General features: G+C 40.2%; 1 protein-coding gene across 7 annotated transcripts in view; it reads left to right on the forward strand.

The window, feature by feature from the left end:
* The window catches only part of NAV2 (neuron navigator 2), a 410,478-nt gene that overhangs the window by 281,015 nt on the left and 110,060 nt on the right, over positions 1 to 19,403 (forward strand). For all 7 annotated transcript variants that reach the window (XM_056353345.1, XM_056353346.1, XM_056353339.1 and 4 more), the window contains exon 6: positions 734 to 891. In XM_056353345.1, the coding sequence (XP_056209320.1) occupies positions 734 to 891 (158 nt within the window). The remainder of the gene's footprint in view (positions 1 to 733; positions 892 to 19,403) is intronic.

Genomic DNA, 19,403 nt, shown 5'->3' on the forward strand with positions numbered 1-19,403 from the left:
TGACTTTCCTAAATCTGTCGGGCTTTACAGAAAAGTCTTCCCCCTCCCCTTTTGCCTGAAAAGCATGATAGTAGTATTCTTCCCTGTCTACTTACTTCAGAATCCTAACTACATTTTTTTCCTATTTTACACAGCTAAATCTTGTAAATACAGGCTATGGTAAGGAAATGCTGGAAGAGATTGACCCAGGTTGAATGAGAGGCTTACACCAACTCGCCAATAATGTGGTTGCCCTAAGAGGGGGCACTTAAGCTTTGTGTGATTTTTTTATAGGCTCAAATAATTAAACCAAGGTGAAGTTCCATTGGGCTTGGTTACTAGGCTTGCAGCTTTCAGAGCAGAGATGGGATGTGCTTCTCTACCAGGGAAAAGGCAGCCATGTTCTCTCATTATTACTTCCAAAATACAGGTAGCCCTTCTGCATCCAGCGTATAAAAGTGTCCAGCAATCTGGTTTAAGAACAGTCTCACTTAACCTTAACCTTGTACCAGTGGTACTGCTCTACTGAATTTACTTGCAACTATTTCTGATTCACAAGATTTGTAGCAATTTGATGTGTGTTTTTCATCTAGGATGATTTATTTTTCTGTTGTTCTTCTAAAAGAACAAAGACCCTTGTGAGTACGTACTTGTGATACTGATCCTGTTCTTTTCAGCTTAGGCATGGTATTCCACAGTTTCTTTCCTAGAGTGCTTTTTAATATATTTATTTGTACTGTAATTCTTTCATCAGACTTCCAGGCCCCACCACGAGGGTGTCCGCTGCAGGCAGTGAGGCCAAAGCTCGTGGTTCTATTAGTGCCAACAATCGACGCAGCCAGAGCTTTAACAATTATGACAAATCTAAGCCTGGACTTCCCCCTCCGACACCAACAAGTAGCAATGACAAAGGTAAGCACTTGAGATTTTGCCATCCTCAGATTTTTCTTAATAGTGGCTTCGTTCAGGGGAAATTGAGTTTTCCATTAAGCTCCAGAAGTTGTAAGACTATCCCAAAACTGTATGTTGTAAACATGACATTTACAATCCAAAACCCAGCTGGCTTCTCTTGAAAAAGGTATAATCCTCCTTTAATGTAACTGCAGTTGTGACTTGCTGTCCTGGAGGTACTTGGAAAAAATAACTTCAAGAAAAGCGGGCACTGGTGAAACACATTTTTTCATTTTGCTTCAAACACAGATAAGGGGGAGTAAATTAATCAAAAATAAGACATTTTAGTGAGTAGTTTGACAGGAATGGAAACCAGCCACTAAAGATTTCTTCAATATTTTTATCTGATAAATTGTACTATTTGCTTTCTTTTCCTCCACTATTGTGGGAGGTCCTTTAAGTTACAAAAGTACATGCTCTAAATCTAATTTCAGGATTTGTATAACGTAGGGTTTGAAGGTGGGAACATGTTATGGTTTTATAAATATTGCAGTGAAACTGTGTCTGTGGCAATGCATCAGAAATGCCAAGTACCGTGTTCTGTCTGAAGTGATGCTTTTCTGAATGACATGTACTGACTTTGTGTGCATTCACTAAGCTGGTAATCTGACAGCTTTCATTAGCTTGAGTTTGTAGCTCTGAGCTCTATAATGCAGCATTTACCAGTGGAGTTCTGGGGGATGTGGCTGGTGAGGACTGAGCACATCGCTCCAGTCTGATATGGTCAAATTGCCGGCACAGGCCAGCAGCTAATTCAGTATCCTTATCAAAGTCATTGCACTTACAGGATAGATCAGCACTGGATTTCAGCACAGTCGTCTTGCAGTGACTTGGCAGTCACACCCTTTAGACTCAAGTCTCCTTGTTCTCCGTGTGTAACTTCTAATAACAGTGATGAGGATTTTCCTTGAGGGAAAAATACCGGTCTGGTTCAGCTTACCAGTGGTTCTTGTTTCTTTTCTGGAAATTGTGTTTTTCCTTCTCTGGAAACTGTTGTCCTGTGACTGCATGTCATGAGATTTTGGAACGTTACCCCATCTAGCCGTCACAGCCCAAAACCTCATCTCGTGATGATGGCAAGGGAGGGTCCTCAGCATCCTCCAGGGACACTGAATCACCCCGATCAGACCTTGTATAAGAAGAAAATTAAATTCACAGTTTAATAATATAATTATTATATTATAATAGCATAATATGCTAATAAATTTGCAACATTCTATGTTGGAAATACCATGCATACTATTTTAGAAGATACACTATGTAAATAGTGATTTAACTAATATCAGCATGTCATAATCATCTCTAAATCTGAATTAGATCTGACTTTCATTTAAAAGAACAAGCTGGCAAGTTCTGGCATGAGTAGCAGAACTGATGAAACCTTGTTTTCCTGTGTCATGTTTCCTCTGTCTCCTCCTTTTCAGTACTCTCCTCTTTTGCTCATGTCCCGTAACTACTGGACTCGGGAGACGCAGTGTGGGATGCATCTCGTCCTGCAGCATTTGCTGGCTGGCTAGATGATCCCTACCTCCATGTGGGTGATGTGCTGTTAGGCTCATGGAAGACAGAACTTGAACTGTCTTGGCTTTTTCTCAGTTTACCAAGATTACTAAATAAGGAAAGTAAAGTACTTATTTCAGTCTTTAAAAAAAAAAAAAGAGAGAGAGAGAAAAAAGAAAAAATAGAAAGGAAAAAGAAGTCTTCACACACCTCATGCATACAGAAAAAAACCCAATAATTTGTCAACTGAGTAACTAAAATACCAGCTGCTTTTAGGCAGATAGTTCTGTGAACCCTCATTTCTCATTGTAATCCATCTCTTCAGAAAGACAAAGTGGTTGCTGAAGAAGCATACAAGATCATCTGCTTCCTAAAATATTAAAAATGACTGAAAGAAACAAGGTTGCTTTTTAAGCTGACAGCCTACAGAAGTTGCATTGAATACTCAGAATTTTGTTCTGGTTGAAATTTCCAGTCATAAATTATGGTCTTGAAAAAAAACACAGCATAATGAGGGCTTATGTAAGTTGAACTTGAACCTCACTTAAAAATACAGTCATGACACAAAGTTGGTCCTCATCCATGAGAAACAAAAGCAGTTGGTCTGACAAATTTTTGGCTTTTTTTAAGTTAATTGTAGCGTTGCCAGGCAAAGTTTATTGTCAATGTGCTGAGACAATTCAAGTTTTCTGACCCATATCCTGTATTTTGCCTAAGGAAATGAGACTTGCATGACCATGTTGTATGCCAGTCTTGGTAAGTTCTCATCTCCTTACCCAGTACTAGCTCTGATGTGTGTTTTTGGAGAAGGAAACGGGAGAAAGAGAAATATGCCTGTTTTGGCGGACTGTTTTGGCACGAGTGGTCACTTTGTGATAGAAATTAGCCTTTGCTGTACTATGTTTCAATCATTTACAAAGTAGGTTGCAATTTTCAGCTTTTATTAATCTGTGGCCTTTCCCTCCAAATGTGAATTGTCTTGTTAGTCAATCGTCTGTGTCTTGTGGCAATGAAAGTGCATTAATTGAAACAGAATACATCAGAAATGAAAGGGACAGTAAATGGAGCATGGAGGAATAGCTAGCTACTGGGAAATAAATAACCTAGATTTTTTGAAAGATTCCATTAATCAGTTCATGATGAGACCATTGGTTTTCTAGAAATCTTGGGGAAAGGATTTATGTAACATCAAAAACGATTACACTGTTCCATAAAAGTAAAAGATTCCTGGATACATGCACATGTTTGTTGTGAGATGTGTACGTACTCTTAGCAAAGGAGTGCACATAAAGAGATGCAAATCTCACTTCCCCATAGTTTACATGGTGTGTTCAGTATTTCATTTTGCTTTCTCAGTCTCTGCATGTTGTCTGACACTGGTTTCAAGATGTGGAGAAGAGATACATCTCTAGTGCAGATGACTTACACAGCTAGTTCAGTCCTGTGGACACTTTTGAGGTTAGGGCATGATCGGTTTAACTTGCCTTTTGAGTTAGCCCAACAGTTTATATGCAACACTCCCTTCAAAATTACAGGAATTTCAGTGCCCTAATTCCCCATGTCATAAAATGGTAACACGCTGTGATAAGTTTTATTTTTATTTATTGTCACAGTGATTAGCCATTTATAATTGGAGTAACATTCTAGGCAGGGTATTTTAATGTGTGTAATTGCTGTTGCGGGCATTTTTTCTTAAGAAAAATCCAATTAAAGTCTAATTGCATTTTTGGATTGTGGGAAAATAAAGAGCCATTCAGGCTTGTGACTTTTTTTATGTCATCGTAATCCTTTCATACAGTTGGAGCCTTTTAATTCACTTCTGAATTGTCGGAGTTATTTAGTCCATGCATATGTAAGTATACCTTGGTTTACTTCCTTGACCTTTAATATCCTATAACACCACAAGCGTACTATGGCATTAAAAGCATCAGCCACCTCCCAGGTTCACTATTGAACTCATCTAAATTATCAAAAACATTTATAAGGAATGTAAACAGACAAATGAGCTTTGCATTTCTGTGCCTGCATTTAAATTATTAGTTACTAGTTATCTTAAGGCTCCACGTTACCATGCCCCTCTAATTGCCTAATATGATAATGAAATAAGAAATAGCCAACATTTTAACAGAGTGTGTAATTTAAAGAGGTCTATTTTTTGTCCATGGCAAGAAGGAGCAGAATCATGTCCCAGGTAGTGTCAAGAATGAAACCTAAATATTGAAGCCTACAACTTCAGTAAAAACTTTGATACAGTAGATTTTCTCATGAATTTATTTCAGTGTTTTGCTTAGCTACACACAATGGAGAGTCTTTTGAGACATGCTTTAAAAGCAATCTGCAGTTCTGCAAAATGGTGGGTATTTTTGACTAGCTCTGAACACCTTCATATATCCACTGTCTTGGCTGATTTTCAGGTACTCAAGTTTTCATTCTGCAGTCTCAAATGTCTGGTAACATTGTATGGGCATATTCTGCCTATTACTATCTGATTTGGATCCACAGCCTATTATAAAATCCCTGAATTTATGAAATAGGAAATACCAATTTAATACACCATCTCCAATATGTTTATGAAGTGCGATAGTAACGTGACAGGTTTACATCCTTTCTTTTTAGGTTTTTCTTCTACTTTGTTCCTAATATTTTATTTAAAATAATCCTACAGAGGGCACTAGCAGTCTGGGAAAAATGACACTTATTCTTTGGATTGAATCTTGGGTTAAATGTCAGCAGAAAAAAAACACTACCAGACTTTGACCATTTCCACATGAGATCAAAGGAAATGTTTATTCTTCAGATTTATGAAGAAGGCAGTGCTAATAATGTCAGGTTTCTCTTAAATATGTGAAAGGATATATGCATACGGTTTCATGCCCTCTGTTGAAATAAATAGCAGTGTACTTACAAGCTTACTTGATACAAGTCTCATGAGAGGGTTCTGAAACCAGATCCTGCTGACTCAGCTGTAATCTTGGCTCTGCATGCCTTCATTTTTCAGGTAGGGATGCGCTATTTGGGCAGGAGTGTAAAAAAAGAGTGTGCTGCTCTGGTTGATGCTCCTTCTATTTCTTTCAAATTTAGGGTAATCCCTTTTAACTTGGAACACAGTCTATATTTAATCACTATCTTTTAATATGTAAATGGTAGTCACTCTGTTCTGGAGGATAAATGGTGACAGGATGGAAGGCACGCGATCCTTTAATTTCTGTCTGGCAATAGGAATAAAATTCTTCACTATGAGAAGAAATAAACATTGGAGAAGTTCGTCTAGAGAAGAAGTGGAATCTCCCTTGCCGGAGGTATTCGGGACTTGCCTTAACAGAGCCCTGGATAACCTCATCTAAGGCCCTGCTTTCAGGTGAAGGTTGGAAGGAATGATCTCAGAGGTTTCCTCCAACCTCGACTGTTCTGTGATTTCTACAGTTTAAATGTATGGTTATTTTCTTAAGAGTGTTAAAAGTGTACAGGACATTGACTTAACAGTTATCAGTACTTTATGTAAGGAACACAATATTTAAGGGTGACAAACTGGATTGTGCTTCAGGACTGATAGTTCTACCTTTTCAGAAAAATCTCAGATGTAAGTGTCTTATGTGCCTGCCCTATTTAAATGTCCCACGTTTTCCCTCCCTTTATGCTGATGTTCCATTCTGGTCTGTTGTGCAGAGCTGTGCGTATTGCGATGTGATGCAGTGATACTCCAACAAGTCCGTGTTATACCCATCACAGATATATTAACCTTGCTGACACAGCCAAAATACTTCCAGTACAGAGGGTGGTGCAGAGACAGAGGGAAGTACTGGGGGGACTTGCAGATCCCAAATAGACAGGCTCTCATAGCAGTGACAATTTCATGTGGATCAGACCATTATGGAACCAGCAGTAATGGGCTAATATTACTTGAGTCCAGCTCTGAGCTCTGGCAGGTATAAAATTACCATATCTTGATACCTTTAAATTTTATTTCCTTTAAAAATTTTTATTCAGTATAAACTAGTTAAATAGGAAGAGATATTAAGGCATTTCAAAGGACAGTTAAGGAATTTTTTTCCTATAACCTTTTAAATTTGTGTTATCAAAATAGGATAGACTACCAAACTAGTAAAGTGTTAGCAAGGAAATGTAAACCTCTGCTCCGCTGAGCAAATAATTTTTATTGGTGTATGGTTACATATGCCAAATGTGTGCTAAAAATGCACACACTTTATATCTAGGTAGTTATATTTATCATACAGTTCAAGAGGGCATGGCTTACCTTGTCATAGCTTTTGTAGGAATGACTCTTCAGTTTAAATCGGTATAGCTGCAATGAGATTTTTGCACTAGATGTAGAATCTAGGTATCCCAGTGGTACTGATTCCTGGAGGTGCTCTGCTTGGAAAACCACTGGGGGATTCTGTAGGGTGCTTACTTGTACGTTCCTGTTGTCTGAATTAAATAGCATACATCAGCTGGGGGGGGGGGAAGGGGCGGAGATAGTATTTGTCCAGAATCGGTTTACAAAATAATCTTTTATTTTACTGATGTTGGTGTAAACCATGGTTTTCCATGTCAACTTTACTGTGAAATCCAGATTTATTTATTTAAACATCCTCTTGTGTAAAGAGCAGAAAATCCTAAATCTGGAACTGAAGCACTTGAAATTTCTCCTCCTAATGACTCAAATGTTTCATATTAAATCCTGCATTGATATTAAAAGTAGATGGGAATACAGTCTTATGGCTTGGTTCTATGTGAAATGGAGCTTGTCTTGAGCTCAGCATCGCTTAAGGTCATTTAAAAGTGGCAGTTTTGGATTATGTCAAACCCTCAAATTCTATTTCAAAATATGAATATAGAAATAGAGAGAAAAACTCTCATCCTTATGAGGAGCAAGTGCATAATGAGATCAAAACTCGGAGTTCGTGTGGGTAATATCTTGAAGGCTAAAATTTTCAGTGGTATTCAAATGGGCTGTGGAAAAGAGGGGTGCTGATAAAACAGAAGAGCACTGCACAATTAGAGCTGTGGGAAAACTTTACAGTTAGGTGTTTAAAAGGTTAATTTCTATGCTTTTCTAAAAGAAAGGTTACTTCCTTGTTATCTATAAGATACCTGTAGGTAGAGACATTCATAGTAATGAGAATTCTTTATTACCTCAGTAGATAGCATGGGAGTATCTATTTGTTTGGAATTTGAAATTAGCCCAATTCCGACCACAAACTGGATGGAAATTTTAAGAATGAGGATGATTAGCCATTTAAAGAGATTAAATCAGACATAGTGAGTTAAAAATTAATATTTACGCGGCGCTGATGTTCAGACAGAGGTTACAGTTTTGGCTCAGAAACTATCGAGTGAAATTCTTTGAACCATGTTAAGATCAACTCAGATGGTCCTAGTAATTTTCTTGAATGAAAAATCTTTCATTTAAGCACATGGAAATGGAGGACAAGACCTCTTCTCTAGCTGCACATAAAATCAGATGAAATATTGGTTGGCCTGAATGGCTGGATTTGGCTCTTGTACCAAGTACAGGATGGTCAAGTGACGTGGTGCAAGCTTCCTCACAGGAACCCTTATGTTCTGTTTAACATCATGCAGTTTTTCCACTCCAAATAAATAATTAGTAATAAGCAGAGACAAAACGCAGGCTTTTGCCTTTATGCCAAGTAATAGTATAAGAATTATATAAAAAAAAAAGTACTGAAAAAAGAGCTCTGAGACTTGTAAAGCATGATAGAGATTCCTGTTAGTTAACATTGTAATTTTTTTTTACCCATTTATAGTAGCATTCTCCGTAGAAGCCTGAATGTGAAAGCAAAGGCATTTTCTGGCCGCAGGTACAGGGACAGTTATCACGACAGCTATGGAAGAGGAGCTGAGACATCATATTCAATTCCCGTGGCATTAAGCCAGCTTTGACTTAGGCCTGGCAAAAGATTGCTGGGGTGGCTGAGCAGTCAGTCTGTTCCAAGTGGAAGCTATATATATGGTCAGCCTGTTCCAGTGCTCAGTGCCACCTCGTCTCACCCTTTCCTGGCCATTGAAAAAGCCATTCTTTTGGATATTTAATGGTTGAGATGATCAGGTTAACAAGTGTTACGTTTAAAGCAATCAAAACCCCTAGATGTATTTCTTTATTTGGTGGTTAGCGAGTTGTCAGCTAGGGTGTGGAAGTTTCAGAGCTGGGCATGTTAATGACCAGCCTGGGCTGATGTGAACTCATTTCAAGTTACTATTGTCCTCTGGAAGAAAAAAGTTTAAATAAACAAAGTTTATTGTCACTAGTTCATACCAGCTCGATTTGTATCTATGGCCTATAACCACCTTATAAAATTTTCTTTCAGCTGTAGGAGACAATAATAACACTCTAGTGTTGGTAAATAAATATTTTTGGGGCTAAAATAGCAGTTGTCCTTTGTGGTTTTGTCAATTTTAGTAATCAGACTAGAGGAGTTACTAGGCAGGATTGTTTGGCTAAATAAGAAAAGTTAAAACAAAAGCAGGACCTCTAGATTTGGTCTCACAGGTGGCTTACTGCACAGCCTGTGCTGGTCAACTTCTTTTAAGCATTGATGAAAGTTCTTTTATTGGTGTTGTGCTGAACATCTCCAGTTTTCGAGGTTCGTCAGGGTCTGTGGCTAATTACCCTCAAGTTCAGAGACTGTCTTGAAGTAACAAAGGCGGGTGCTTTTCAGAGAGCCCAGTGGGGGCTTTTTCTTTAAACCAATCTGAAACCCACTTGTGATATCCTCCTGGTTTGCTTAAAAAGCCGTTGTGATGTTGGTTACTAGTAGAAGCTACGAACAATATAGCAACAAATTGTAACAGTTCTTAGAATTATAATATATATGTGTGTATATATATATATATAAAATTTGTAATAAGTCTCAGCATTTTGAATGATGTCTCTTACTAATCAAAGACTGAATCATCCTGAAGTGTTCAGGTACGTGGTGTCTTACAGAAGAGTTCATACAAACCCACAAAGTTAATTTGCAGCTGGGAGGACTCCCTGTTTTTACAGCGCTCCCTGCCAAGTCGGTGACTGCAACATCTGGTAGCACACAGACATGTTGCTAAATAAGACAGAAATGTGAAATATGAAGCCTGGTATCTCAACCAGTGTCCTTCACAGGCTGTGACTTCTGCCTGCGAACTGTGATTAATACTACAGTTGAAATTGGAAAGGCTCAGTGCCTTTGGACCCTTTGGTGCAAAGTTCCAGGTCATCACTGAAATCGGTGTTGACTGTGCCAATGGACTAGCTGTGAGCCCAGCTCTGCGAGGCTGCCGAGAGATGGGGGAGAGAGGGATTTTTGAAATTAGGAGCAGCAGAAAGATTTAACTGTTCACCAGAGACTGGCAAAAATAAGCAGAGTTCCTGAGATGGAAAGATTCCTCTCCGTATCGATGAACAGTGTATGGATGTCAGAAAGTTGGGAAGTGATTTTATAGAATGAAACAGTTGGCTCGTCCAACAGTTTCAAGCGGTACTTTAAAGGTATTTTTTTGGGCAGCTATAACTTTCTTCGTGACAGAAAATTGTGTCTGTATAGATAGAGAAAAAAATTCTTTGACTTTTTGGAGCAGTTACTTTCACTCTTTTTCTACATCCATCTCAATTTTAGTTTTCTTTTTAAGTTTCTCTTTAGAAAATTGAATGCATCTAATGTGTACTTTTGAAGTGTTTACTTGATAAGACTGCGAAAGTCACTAAGATTAAAATGACTGCAAAAGTGGAAATGGTTTTATGTTTTTGGAAGCATAAGTCTGTAAAGTTCGAAACCAGTGTACCCCACACTTTCAGATTTTCACTGTGAAGTAAATGTGATTGGCTCAAAGTGTGAGAATGATAATTTCATAAGTTTCAGTCATTCCACCCTTGAAAAATGCGCAAGTGTTCAATTTAGGTCAAGTATGAAGCAAACAGTGTTATTTTGCTTCGTGTTTAGGATGCTGCGTCTGTGCTCATCTGTGCTGGCAGCTGAGAGATGCTGTCTGTTTTAACTGACTGAGAGTTTTCCCTGGAAGTCAGATTGATGATCAGATAAGTTTACATAATTTGTCTTGACAAATCTATAACTGGAGTGGCTGGTATTTTCTGCCATTCTGCTGTATGCACTACCAAAAAGTAGGTGCTGGAACAATCCTGTTCAGTTTTTGAAATTTAATTTGTACTGAAGGTATTTACCAAATGTTTGGTATGATTTATTTTGCCTTGAGTATAGTGACCATGAATTTGATGTGGCAGGAGAAAAAAAAAATAAAAACAGAGAGGAAGGGAGGAGTGTGGGATAATCTGAAAGATGCTCTGAGAAACTGGTGGTTGTTTTTTTGTTTTCTTCCTTGGAGAACCTCTAGGTTGTTGCTTGCCCCTTAGTCTAAAACTACGTTCAATGTCCTTAGAAAAATTTGAGTCATAACGTTGCAGTATAGATGTGTCCTCTGCTTTTAACTCCATTTAGATCAAAGAATCGTTAAGGTTGGAAAAGACCTTTGAGATTGTTGAGTCCAACCATTAGCCCAGGACTGCCAAGTCCATCTCTAAACTGTATCCCCAAGCACCTCATGCCGCATTTTTTTAAACACCCCCAGGGACGGTGACCCCACCACCCCCCGGGCAGCCTGTCCCAGTGCCTGGCCACCCTCCCAGTGAAGACATTTTCCCTGACCCCCACCCTGAACCTCCCCTGGTGCCACCTGAGGCCGTTCCCTCTTGTCCTGTCGCTGTTCCCTGGGAGCAGAGACCGACCCCCCCTGCCCACAGCCCCCGCCAGGCAGCTGTCGGGAGCCATCAGGTCCCCCCTGACCCCCAGCCCCTTCCCCAGCTTTGTTCTCCCTCTCTGGACATGCTCCAGCCCCTCCGTGTCCCCCTGGCACGAGGGGCCCAGAGCTGAGCCCAGGGCTCGAGGGGCGGCCGCCCCAGTGCCCAGCGCAGGCGGACGGGCACTGGCCCTGTTGGCCATGCTGCTTTGACTACCAGCCAGGAGACTGCTGGCCGCCGTGGCCACCCAGGCACAATTGGCCTTAGCCCATGGCCCCGGCCTGCCCAGCCCCCCTTGCAGAGCCCCCCTCAGGCCAGCACTCCCCGGCCGGGTGTCACCTGCAGGCTGGCTAAGGGTGGAACTGTTTGAAATGATGACAAGTTTGCAGCGTATATTATATATTTATAGAATTGCATCTGTAAATAACCAGGGGAGTCTGTGCTCAAACTCTGAAGGAAAATCGACTGCACCTGTACCGGAGAGGTGTTTGCTACTCAGTTCCGAAATCTCGTGACAGGGATTTGACAATCTCCTTAAGTGTATCCCTTCCAGTGTCCATTTGGTCTTAAAGCTAGCTTTTTTAAAACAAACAAACAAACAACAAAAAAACAAAACAAACCACCAGGATTCTACTTGGCTAAGAATTAAACACTTCGTTACTCTTCCTTGACCTCTCTCCTGTTTATAGCACTCTTCATATATCTGAATGCTTACAGTGTTTCCCCTCAGTCTTCTCTCATACAGACTAAACAGTCTCTACTATTTCATCCTTCTTCTCATAGGTTCCTTCTGATAAATCTCTTGCGTGTCTTGGTGATCTCCTCTGGCCTCTTTCCTGCCTGTTGGTCTCTTTTAGGGGGGTGCTGGAGCTGGACACTGCACTCTACCTGTTGCCTTACTCTAGTGCTGAGCAGGAAGGAATAATTACATTCTCTGTCTTATACTCTATGTTTCTATATATGATACTCATAACGCATTCCTAAAAGGTGTTTGGTTTTCCTTAGTGTCACATTATAGAGGTGTGCAGCTGCCATCTGCTGTAATTCCTATTTCTGTTCTGCAGTACACTTACGTAGTTGGTTGTTTGACCTTTTATATTTAGCCATTCCGTTTCTCCTTCCTAAGCACAGAACTTTTGAGTCAACTTCAATGAATATTATCTTATTGACTCATTCTGTTTTTCTGGTTTACCAAATGTATTAATGCCTTGGTGTTCCCCAAACGTAAGGTTACTGGCCTATGTCAGAAGATGACCCTCGTGAGAGTCATTAGTGTCAAACAAAATACTGTTCTTCAGGCAACTGATATATTTAGGAGTGTGTGTGTATATATATCCTGGGGTATTGCTTGCACCCGTTCACTTTTCTAATCAAATATATTTTTTGAAAGACTGGCTCATCTTCGTGAATCTTTAGTGACATATTTATGTTGACTGTGCGCCCATAAAACAGCCTAAAGCCTGTCAGAATAGAACGAGCAGTATGGCATGTTTACAGTATAGTATGCAGTAAATCATGTTTGTGCTTAATTTTACAACTGTTCAACTGGCTGAATTTGGCATTTAAAAATATGTCCTCTTTCACCTAAACAAAGGCTGGCTGAAGGCTTAATAATGCCTGAAGCAGAGCTTTATAAGGCCACAGAACTTTGCCATACTTGGTATAAGCTTTAGGAATATCTAAAAGAAGAAAAAATTTATTTAAATAAAGTTTTTTGGAGAAAAAAACTCACCAACAACTAACTACAGAAGTAGCCAATGACATGTTCTTAACTGTACCATTCATGAAGATAAAAATCGTGAGCTTTGAAGTAAAATGTAACCTTGAGAAGCAGCTTCTTGCCCCATGTACATCTGCATAGCTGCACTGGAGTCAGTGGAACCAGGCTGATTTATACCAGCTGAAGAGCTGGCTGAGCATTTCATGGCCTTTACAGTTCTTAGATGTTTCCTTTTAAAATAAATATTTACAATTTCTTGCAAATTTATTGCTGCGTGAATTGTGCCAGAAGAACAGCCATGGAAATGAAAGTTCAGTATTAAATCATAGGAAAGCAAACAGCAGTGGTGCTACGTCCGAGACTTCTGTAAGTGCCAGCACGTTTCTACCACACCTGTATTAGCCTCCTCTTCTTGGGGAAGAGCATCATCCAGCCTCTCTGGTCCCTTCCATTTTATTTTTTGCCTGTTGCTCATCCATAACCAATATACCTGAAGAATCTGTGACTGGTGCCAGAGAACTGCCAGCACCTCTGAAGTGGCTGATGAGCAAAAAGCCATGGCACAACCCATCGTTACTGTCATGAATAGTAGATTGTTACCTGCATGTTGGCTGGGTTTGAATGATCTGCTGCTACAGATTGTAGAGTAGTTTCATTGACCAGAAAGAGAAAATGGAAAAGACCCAAGTATAAATGTCTGTATGTGTGTCAGCTGTTTTTGATGTAAAAATGTAATAGATTTCCACATATTTATGTATGTTCATATATAGGTGTAAATATAGAGGATGGTAAAGTGCTCGTATTTCTGTATGGTTTGGTTCAGCTCCTCAGTTTAAACAGAGAATATCCATGTTTGAGAGTGTGTTGCTATTTGCCACTTGACTGTGTTCAGCTGGGCAGTTGTTCGACTGCTCACTGAGCAGAGTAAGACACTTCTGAGTTAAAATGTAGTTTACCTTGGCATACTGACTGATCAGTGGGAGTTTTCTCAGATATTTTTTCCTATTGCCTGTCCCTTCTTCTAAAAATCTGTCTCCGTTTCTACCTCTGTGGTCATTCCAAGCCCTGACTAGAGCCAGTATTAACAGTCAAAATAGGCCAATGGACAATATTCTTTAAGTGCAGTTCTCAGACCACTAACGTGCATGTGGCGTATTTCATATACCCTACCTGTAGGAGAGGTGTGCCAGATCAAGGCTGCTAAATCTACATACTGTCCACTCCAGCTACGTATAAAATCTAATGAAAGACTCTGCAACACCTCCCTGCCTGGAATTCATTAATGCTTTTGAATAACTCTGTTATGAGAAATCTTGGGGGATTTGGTTGTACAAATAACGAGAGGAAAATGGAGAGTCATGAACAAGAATGGTATTTGTCTAGTATTAAATGGAGAGTGCGACTTGTTTTGAAAGGCACAGTGAACTTGGTTTCGTTATTTTTATCATCATCTAACTGGTATGTGGTCGGTAGAGGTCCTCCAACCCCTTTCTTAGGCAGTCATGTGGACAGCATTTTGAATTTTACAGTAACTAAACAAAAACAACAACGAATTCAAGTGTCTTAGTCAGTTATGTCAAGACAATGAGAAAAGGATCGCCTGTGCTCCAGTTGTATTTCCCTTCACCTCAGCAAATTCGTCGAGCCTTGGCAATGTAAACCAGTCAACAGCAGAACTGTTGTTTTATATGCTGGAACTCTGTGTGGAAGAAGGCAACTTCACAGAAACGTGGAAGTTGAGTTACTGACATATTCATGGGCTTCAGTACGGGTTTTCAGAGGTACAGCGTGTTTCTGTGAACACACAGAACTGCTACTGGAGCAACAGTTTACAGCACTGGGATTGAAGAAGTAGGTATGATGGAAGGAAAGAAAAATATCAAGGAGTAAAGGTAATTTTTGTCTTGTGCTACAACAAATGAAATCTCCCCTAAAGGGAAAGCCAGAGGACAGAAGCTGAAGGAACCCATTCAGCTCAGCTTGGTGAAGTTTTTGTCCTCAGTGAACTATAATGTTTCCTATCTGGGCTTTTCTTAGATTATGCAGAATTTTCCTATCTGGTAATCTCTGCTTTAAGAAAACATTTTTGTTGCTATTTGTTGTGGTCCAGAGTAGAAGAGACAACACAGAGCTTCAGTCATCTTGTGGGTGGAGGCCATGCCTCTTGCCCATCCCGAGCTGGTAACTCGATCAGTCCCTTCTACCTAGTTCTCTCCAGTCAGTGGCATTACAATTGAAAGAGAAACTTCTGTGGGCCAGAAGAGTTGCCCTTACTTTCAGAAAGGGCTGCGTGCCAGGTTGCTCTTGTTGGAAATGTTCTGCTCTACCTGCTCGTGCTTTGGATTGCGGGAAGATTGTGATTTTTGTAGGCAGCTCCTGGCAGAAATGCAGGCATTCCCATACTTCAGGGTTTTGCTGAGCATAATAAATCATTACTGAAGAAGGGAATAGCACAGCTAAAAAACATTTCTCTCTAGTACTCTTATTTGTAGTGCTTTGAAAGAGAGTCTTCTGGTGGATGGATAGGAAAGGTCAAGACTCACCACTGTATTCCTCTAGATGGGAAACGATGAAACTGCCGCAGTGATTTCTGCAATTCTGACACTATAATGTCATAGAGCCAATCTGCTTTTACTTCCTAAATTAGAATTTGGTTGTAGATCTTCTTTTAACTTGGTTATCTAATCTATGGGCTGGACTGCAAGATATTTCTCTTCATGAGAACTTCTTATTTTTCCCATAGCTGTGAAATAAAAAATGACAGCTTGTTCATTTTAAAATGAATAAAAATGCTGTTAAGTTCTTGACCCTCCTAAGGAGAAGTAACTGTGAGAACATCCTTTGTCTTTGTGTTGCCTTTCATGCTTATGGTGATTGGTTTTTGAAAGTTTTAAGTTATAGCAAATTGAAGTCCACTTGCTTAGAGTCAACATGACAAATGACAGTAAATTGCGTATATTTTCTCCTGACCTTATTATAGCATAAGCTCTCAAAGACTTCAGTGGAAGAATTAAATCATAAGTCTTGAGATTCTTTCTTTTTTAAAAAAAAAAAAAAAATTTTTCACAAATGGGTAGGTTTGCAGATGCAGTTTGGGCTTTGCAGGAGCAGCTGAAATCAGATTTGCCCATGCTACAGTGAGTATTGGCATCGGAACTAGACCACCAACATCTTTTTTAACAGGAACACTAGGAACAAAATAGATTTCAGGCCAAGATTTGACTTTGAAAGGAGGAAAGCGATCATTATTTATTGTAGACTGTAGCTTGGGTTTGAAAACATTTCTTTTATAGTCAGTTTTAGTTAATGCAGTTTGCTGAAGAAAGAAAATATCTCCCTCACAAAGGAACACATGGGAAATAATAAGCTTATTAATCGAATGCATGAAACATGCTCTCCTTTTTCATGAAAAAAGGGCCTATGCTACGCTGAATAAAACTTTCCCCTTTGCATGCTGATGTGTTATGCACGTATTGATGTTACTGCTTCATTAGGAAACCTAGCATTTGAATCTGTATTCTGGCAGCAGAACCTCTTTCGTTTACCAGGATTGGTCTGAGGAGTAAAAGAGCCAGCAGACTTGTTTGTAAGAAAGAAATGGAGAATTTTAAAGACTGAAGTTTTCTTAAGCTGAGGCCTTTTTTTTTGTGAGTGTGTTTTATGGTGGACCTTTTATTTCCTGCGTTAACTTTGCATGGTCCAATGTAACAAAAAGTTGAGGATTTAGAATTTCCAGTTTCACTGTATTTGACCCACATATGTATCAAGGTCTACTGTACTGGGTAAGAAAAGATCTCCTTTCCCGAAGTGTCGCTGCTTAACATGTGTATTTAAGAGTTTGTAAATATTTTTCCTTAATTTCAGATGTGTAGCATCCAGCACTCACAGAATTCACTTACTGGAAAATGTTAGGTAGAGACTGAAAATCACATCAATGTCCCAATATATTCATTTTTTACAATGTTACAGTCATAGTATTGTTGTCCTATTTCTGGTTTTTTCGATGTGTCTGTAACTGAGAAGCAACTCTCTGAATGGAGTTAAATTGTACTCATCCTACGGCACTGGCAACATACGCACAACCAAGTTTCAAACCAGGAGTGTGTATGCGGGGGAGTTGGAGTTGAAGTGAACGCTGTGTTTAAAAACAAAGTGTGAATTTGTTCAGTGGCCAAACAGAATTTTAAAAAGAAAATCAATAAAAATATTGTCAAAGCATTCAAAGAAAGGGGAAGAGGAAAAGTTCTGGATTTTGGGGGGGAGATATATTTTGAGCAATGCTTTTGTATATGGGAAACAAGCCATTTCACTTGATCCAAGCAAAGCCTTTCCTGAAGAATATGTGGACTTGGAGCACTCACCTGGGCTATTAGGATGAAGTTGATGTCCCAAACAAACCAACACCTTCCATTCACTTCCAGGAAAACATTGCAGAGCTGGTAGGAGCACTGCTTTGCTGTAGGTTGCCTCTGGTTTCTGCTCCCATTGCTGACCTGCGGTGTGTCAACAGCTAGCTCAGCGTTTGAGGTGGAGTCGGACTTCACAGCTGGGTTATGGACCACAGCCTGCGGTACTGGGGTGGCCTTGTCTCAGGTGTGTGTGCCTCAGCCTGTGGGTCAGGGCTCACGCGATATCTCTGCATAGGCTCTGAGTTGTGGGGAATGCAGGATGGCTTTGTTTGTACCAATACACACACCTGTATTTTTTTCAAAGTGTTGTCAAGAACCTGTTTGAGAAGGACGCAGGTTTCTTTTCCAAGTCTGTTAAGTTGGCTGCATGCTCAGACTGAATGGCGTTTCATCTCAAGCTGGGTTTGTGTTGCTGCATATGTTGTACTGAGCGTGCAACCAGCTCTTCTACTTTGTAGTTGCATCCCTTACCAGTTATTTTCAGTTTGTCACTCTGAGATTGTGCCAGTCCCGTTACTCCTTGCAGCTCTCTTCTTCTGAGAAAGTAAAGGGTTCCCTGCCCATATGGATTAGTACATTAGGTTCATCTCTGGACCTGGTTGTATATTCGTCCTCGGCGTGTTCATGAATCACAGGCAGCTCTGATGATTTATGGGCATGAGTACAGTCTGTGTTGAGATTTGTTCAGTATGATTAGGCCAGATGCGTTTGGATTAGGAACTTGGTGCTGCAAGTGCTGTGACTCTCTGGTTACTGTCAAAGTATCCCGATATTGAGATGGGCAATTAATAATTTTTTTAGAAGAAGCTATACAAATTATTTGCAAATGATGTACAATTGGGATTTTCATGAAGCTTTCATTGCAGTGCTGGACGTCTTCTGTGGAAAGCAGGCTGAGACAAAAGCTTGCTTGTCCTGAGTTTACAAAAGGAGCATGGTGCAGTGTTGCAATGGGAAGTAGGTTGTGATGGGTAGGAGGGCTTCAGGAAATAAAAATAACAACAAAGCGGGAGCGTACAGTAAGAGGCATGAAGGAAAAGGCGATGGTGCACAGCCTTTGAAAGCAGAGGGAGTAACATTTGCAGCAGCTTCTGAAGTAGTTGTGACCTTCCTTCCTCTCCCTTGTCTGTGGGCAGGGTGCTAGGATGCTGGGTCGCTGCTTCCCCTTGCTTTGGGAGTCACTGTGACTCCTACGCTGTCACTTCTTCAGTCCTCCTTAACCCATCAGGTTGAGTTTAGCAGGCTTGAGCAGAGCAGCTGGAGGACCAGGTGGCATTGCCGTCTGGGACATGGGGTGGCTTGATTCTCCTTCTCTGCTAAAGCGGGAGTAATGCCCTGGAAGTCAGCAGACTGGCACTACTTTAAAAGAAGTACAATTCCTTTCTGTGTCTGTAATCCAGCTCTTGCTTCCTTCCAGCTCCATGTGGGTAGTTTGCCATAGGAAAAGGACTAGCACAACCAGCCAGTATAATAGTTATTGGTTAATAACGGAGTCCTGGAAATCTTCTGACTTCAGTAATATTTTTTTAAAGTATCGTTAATTCCTGCTATCCCACTTTATCCCTAACCACGTGAAATGACTGGGTTTATTATTAAGGAGTTTCTAAAACTCTTAGAAACCAGATTTTACGCTAGGTCAGGAAGATGTATGTGCTTTAAATCTTTAGTAGATCTGTTTTGGATCAGATGAAGAAGGTTAACAGAGCTGTATCTTCACTGAGCAGCTGAAAGTGAAGTAAAACAGTCCCTGTGTGGTTGCAGTGGCTCGTGATTTACAGGGCTGAATTCACAGGCTGCTCCTGCTGCCGAAAACGCACGCTCTCAACCGCTGTTGATTTTTGAATTAAAATAATGCAGCTCTATACACAGTTTACTTTATTGCTAGAGGGCAGGGAAATATAGGTAAGAGCCGTTAATCCCCAGCAGGCTGCTGGGCAGGCGAACAGTCATAGATGACAAAAGTTAATTGGAAACATGAGCAGTTTAACAGAAAACATATTTGTGATAATTGAGAGAGTAACGTCTCCAGAAAGGAAACTCTGCAAAGAGAAACTTCAGAGGAGAAGTGGCCGCTGGTAGGTGAGTGTGATTTTTC

The sequence above is a fragment of the Falco biarmicus genome, chromosome 10, assembly GCF_023638135.1.
Source record: "Falco biarmicus isolate bFalBia1 chromosome 10, bFalBia1.pri, whole genome shotgun sequence".
NCBI lineage: Eukaryota > Metazoa > Chordata > Aves > Falconiformes > Falconidae > Falco > Falco biarmicus.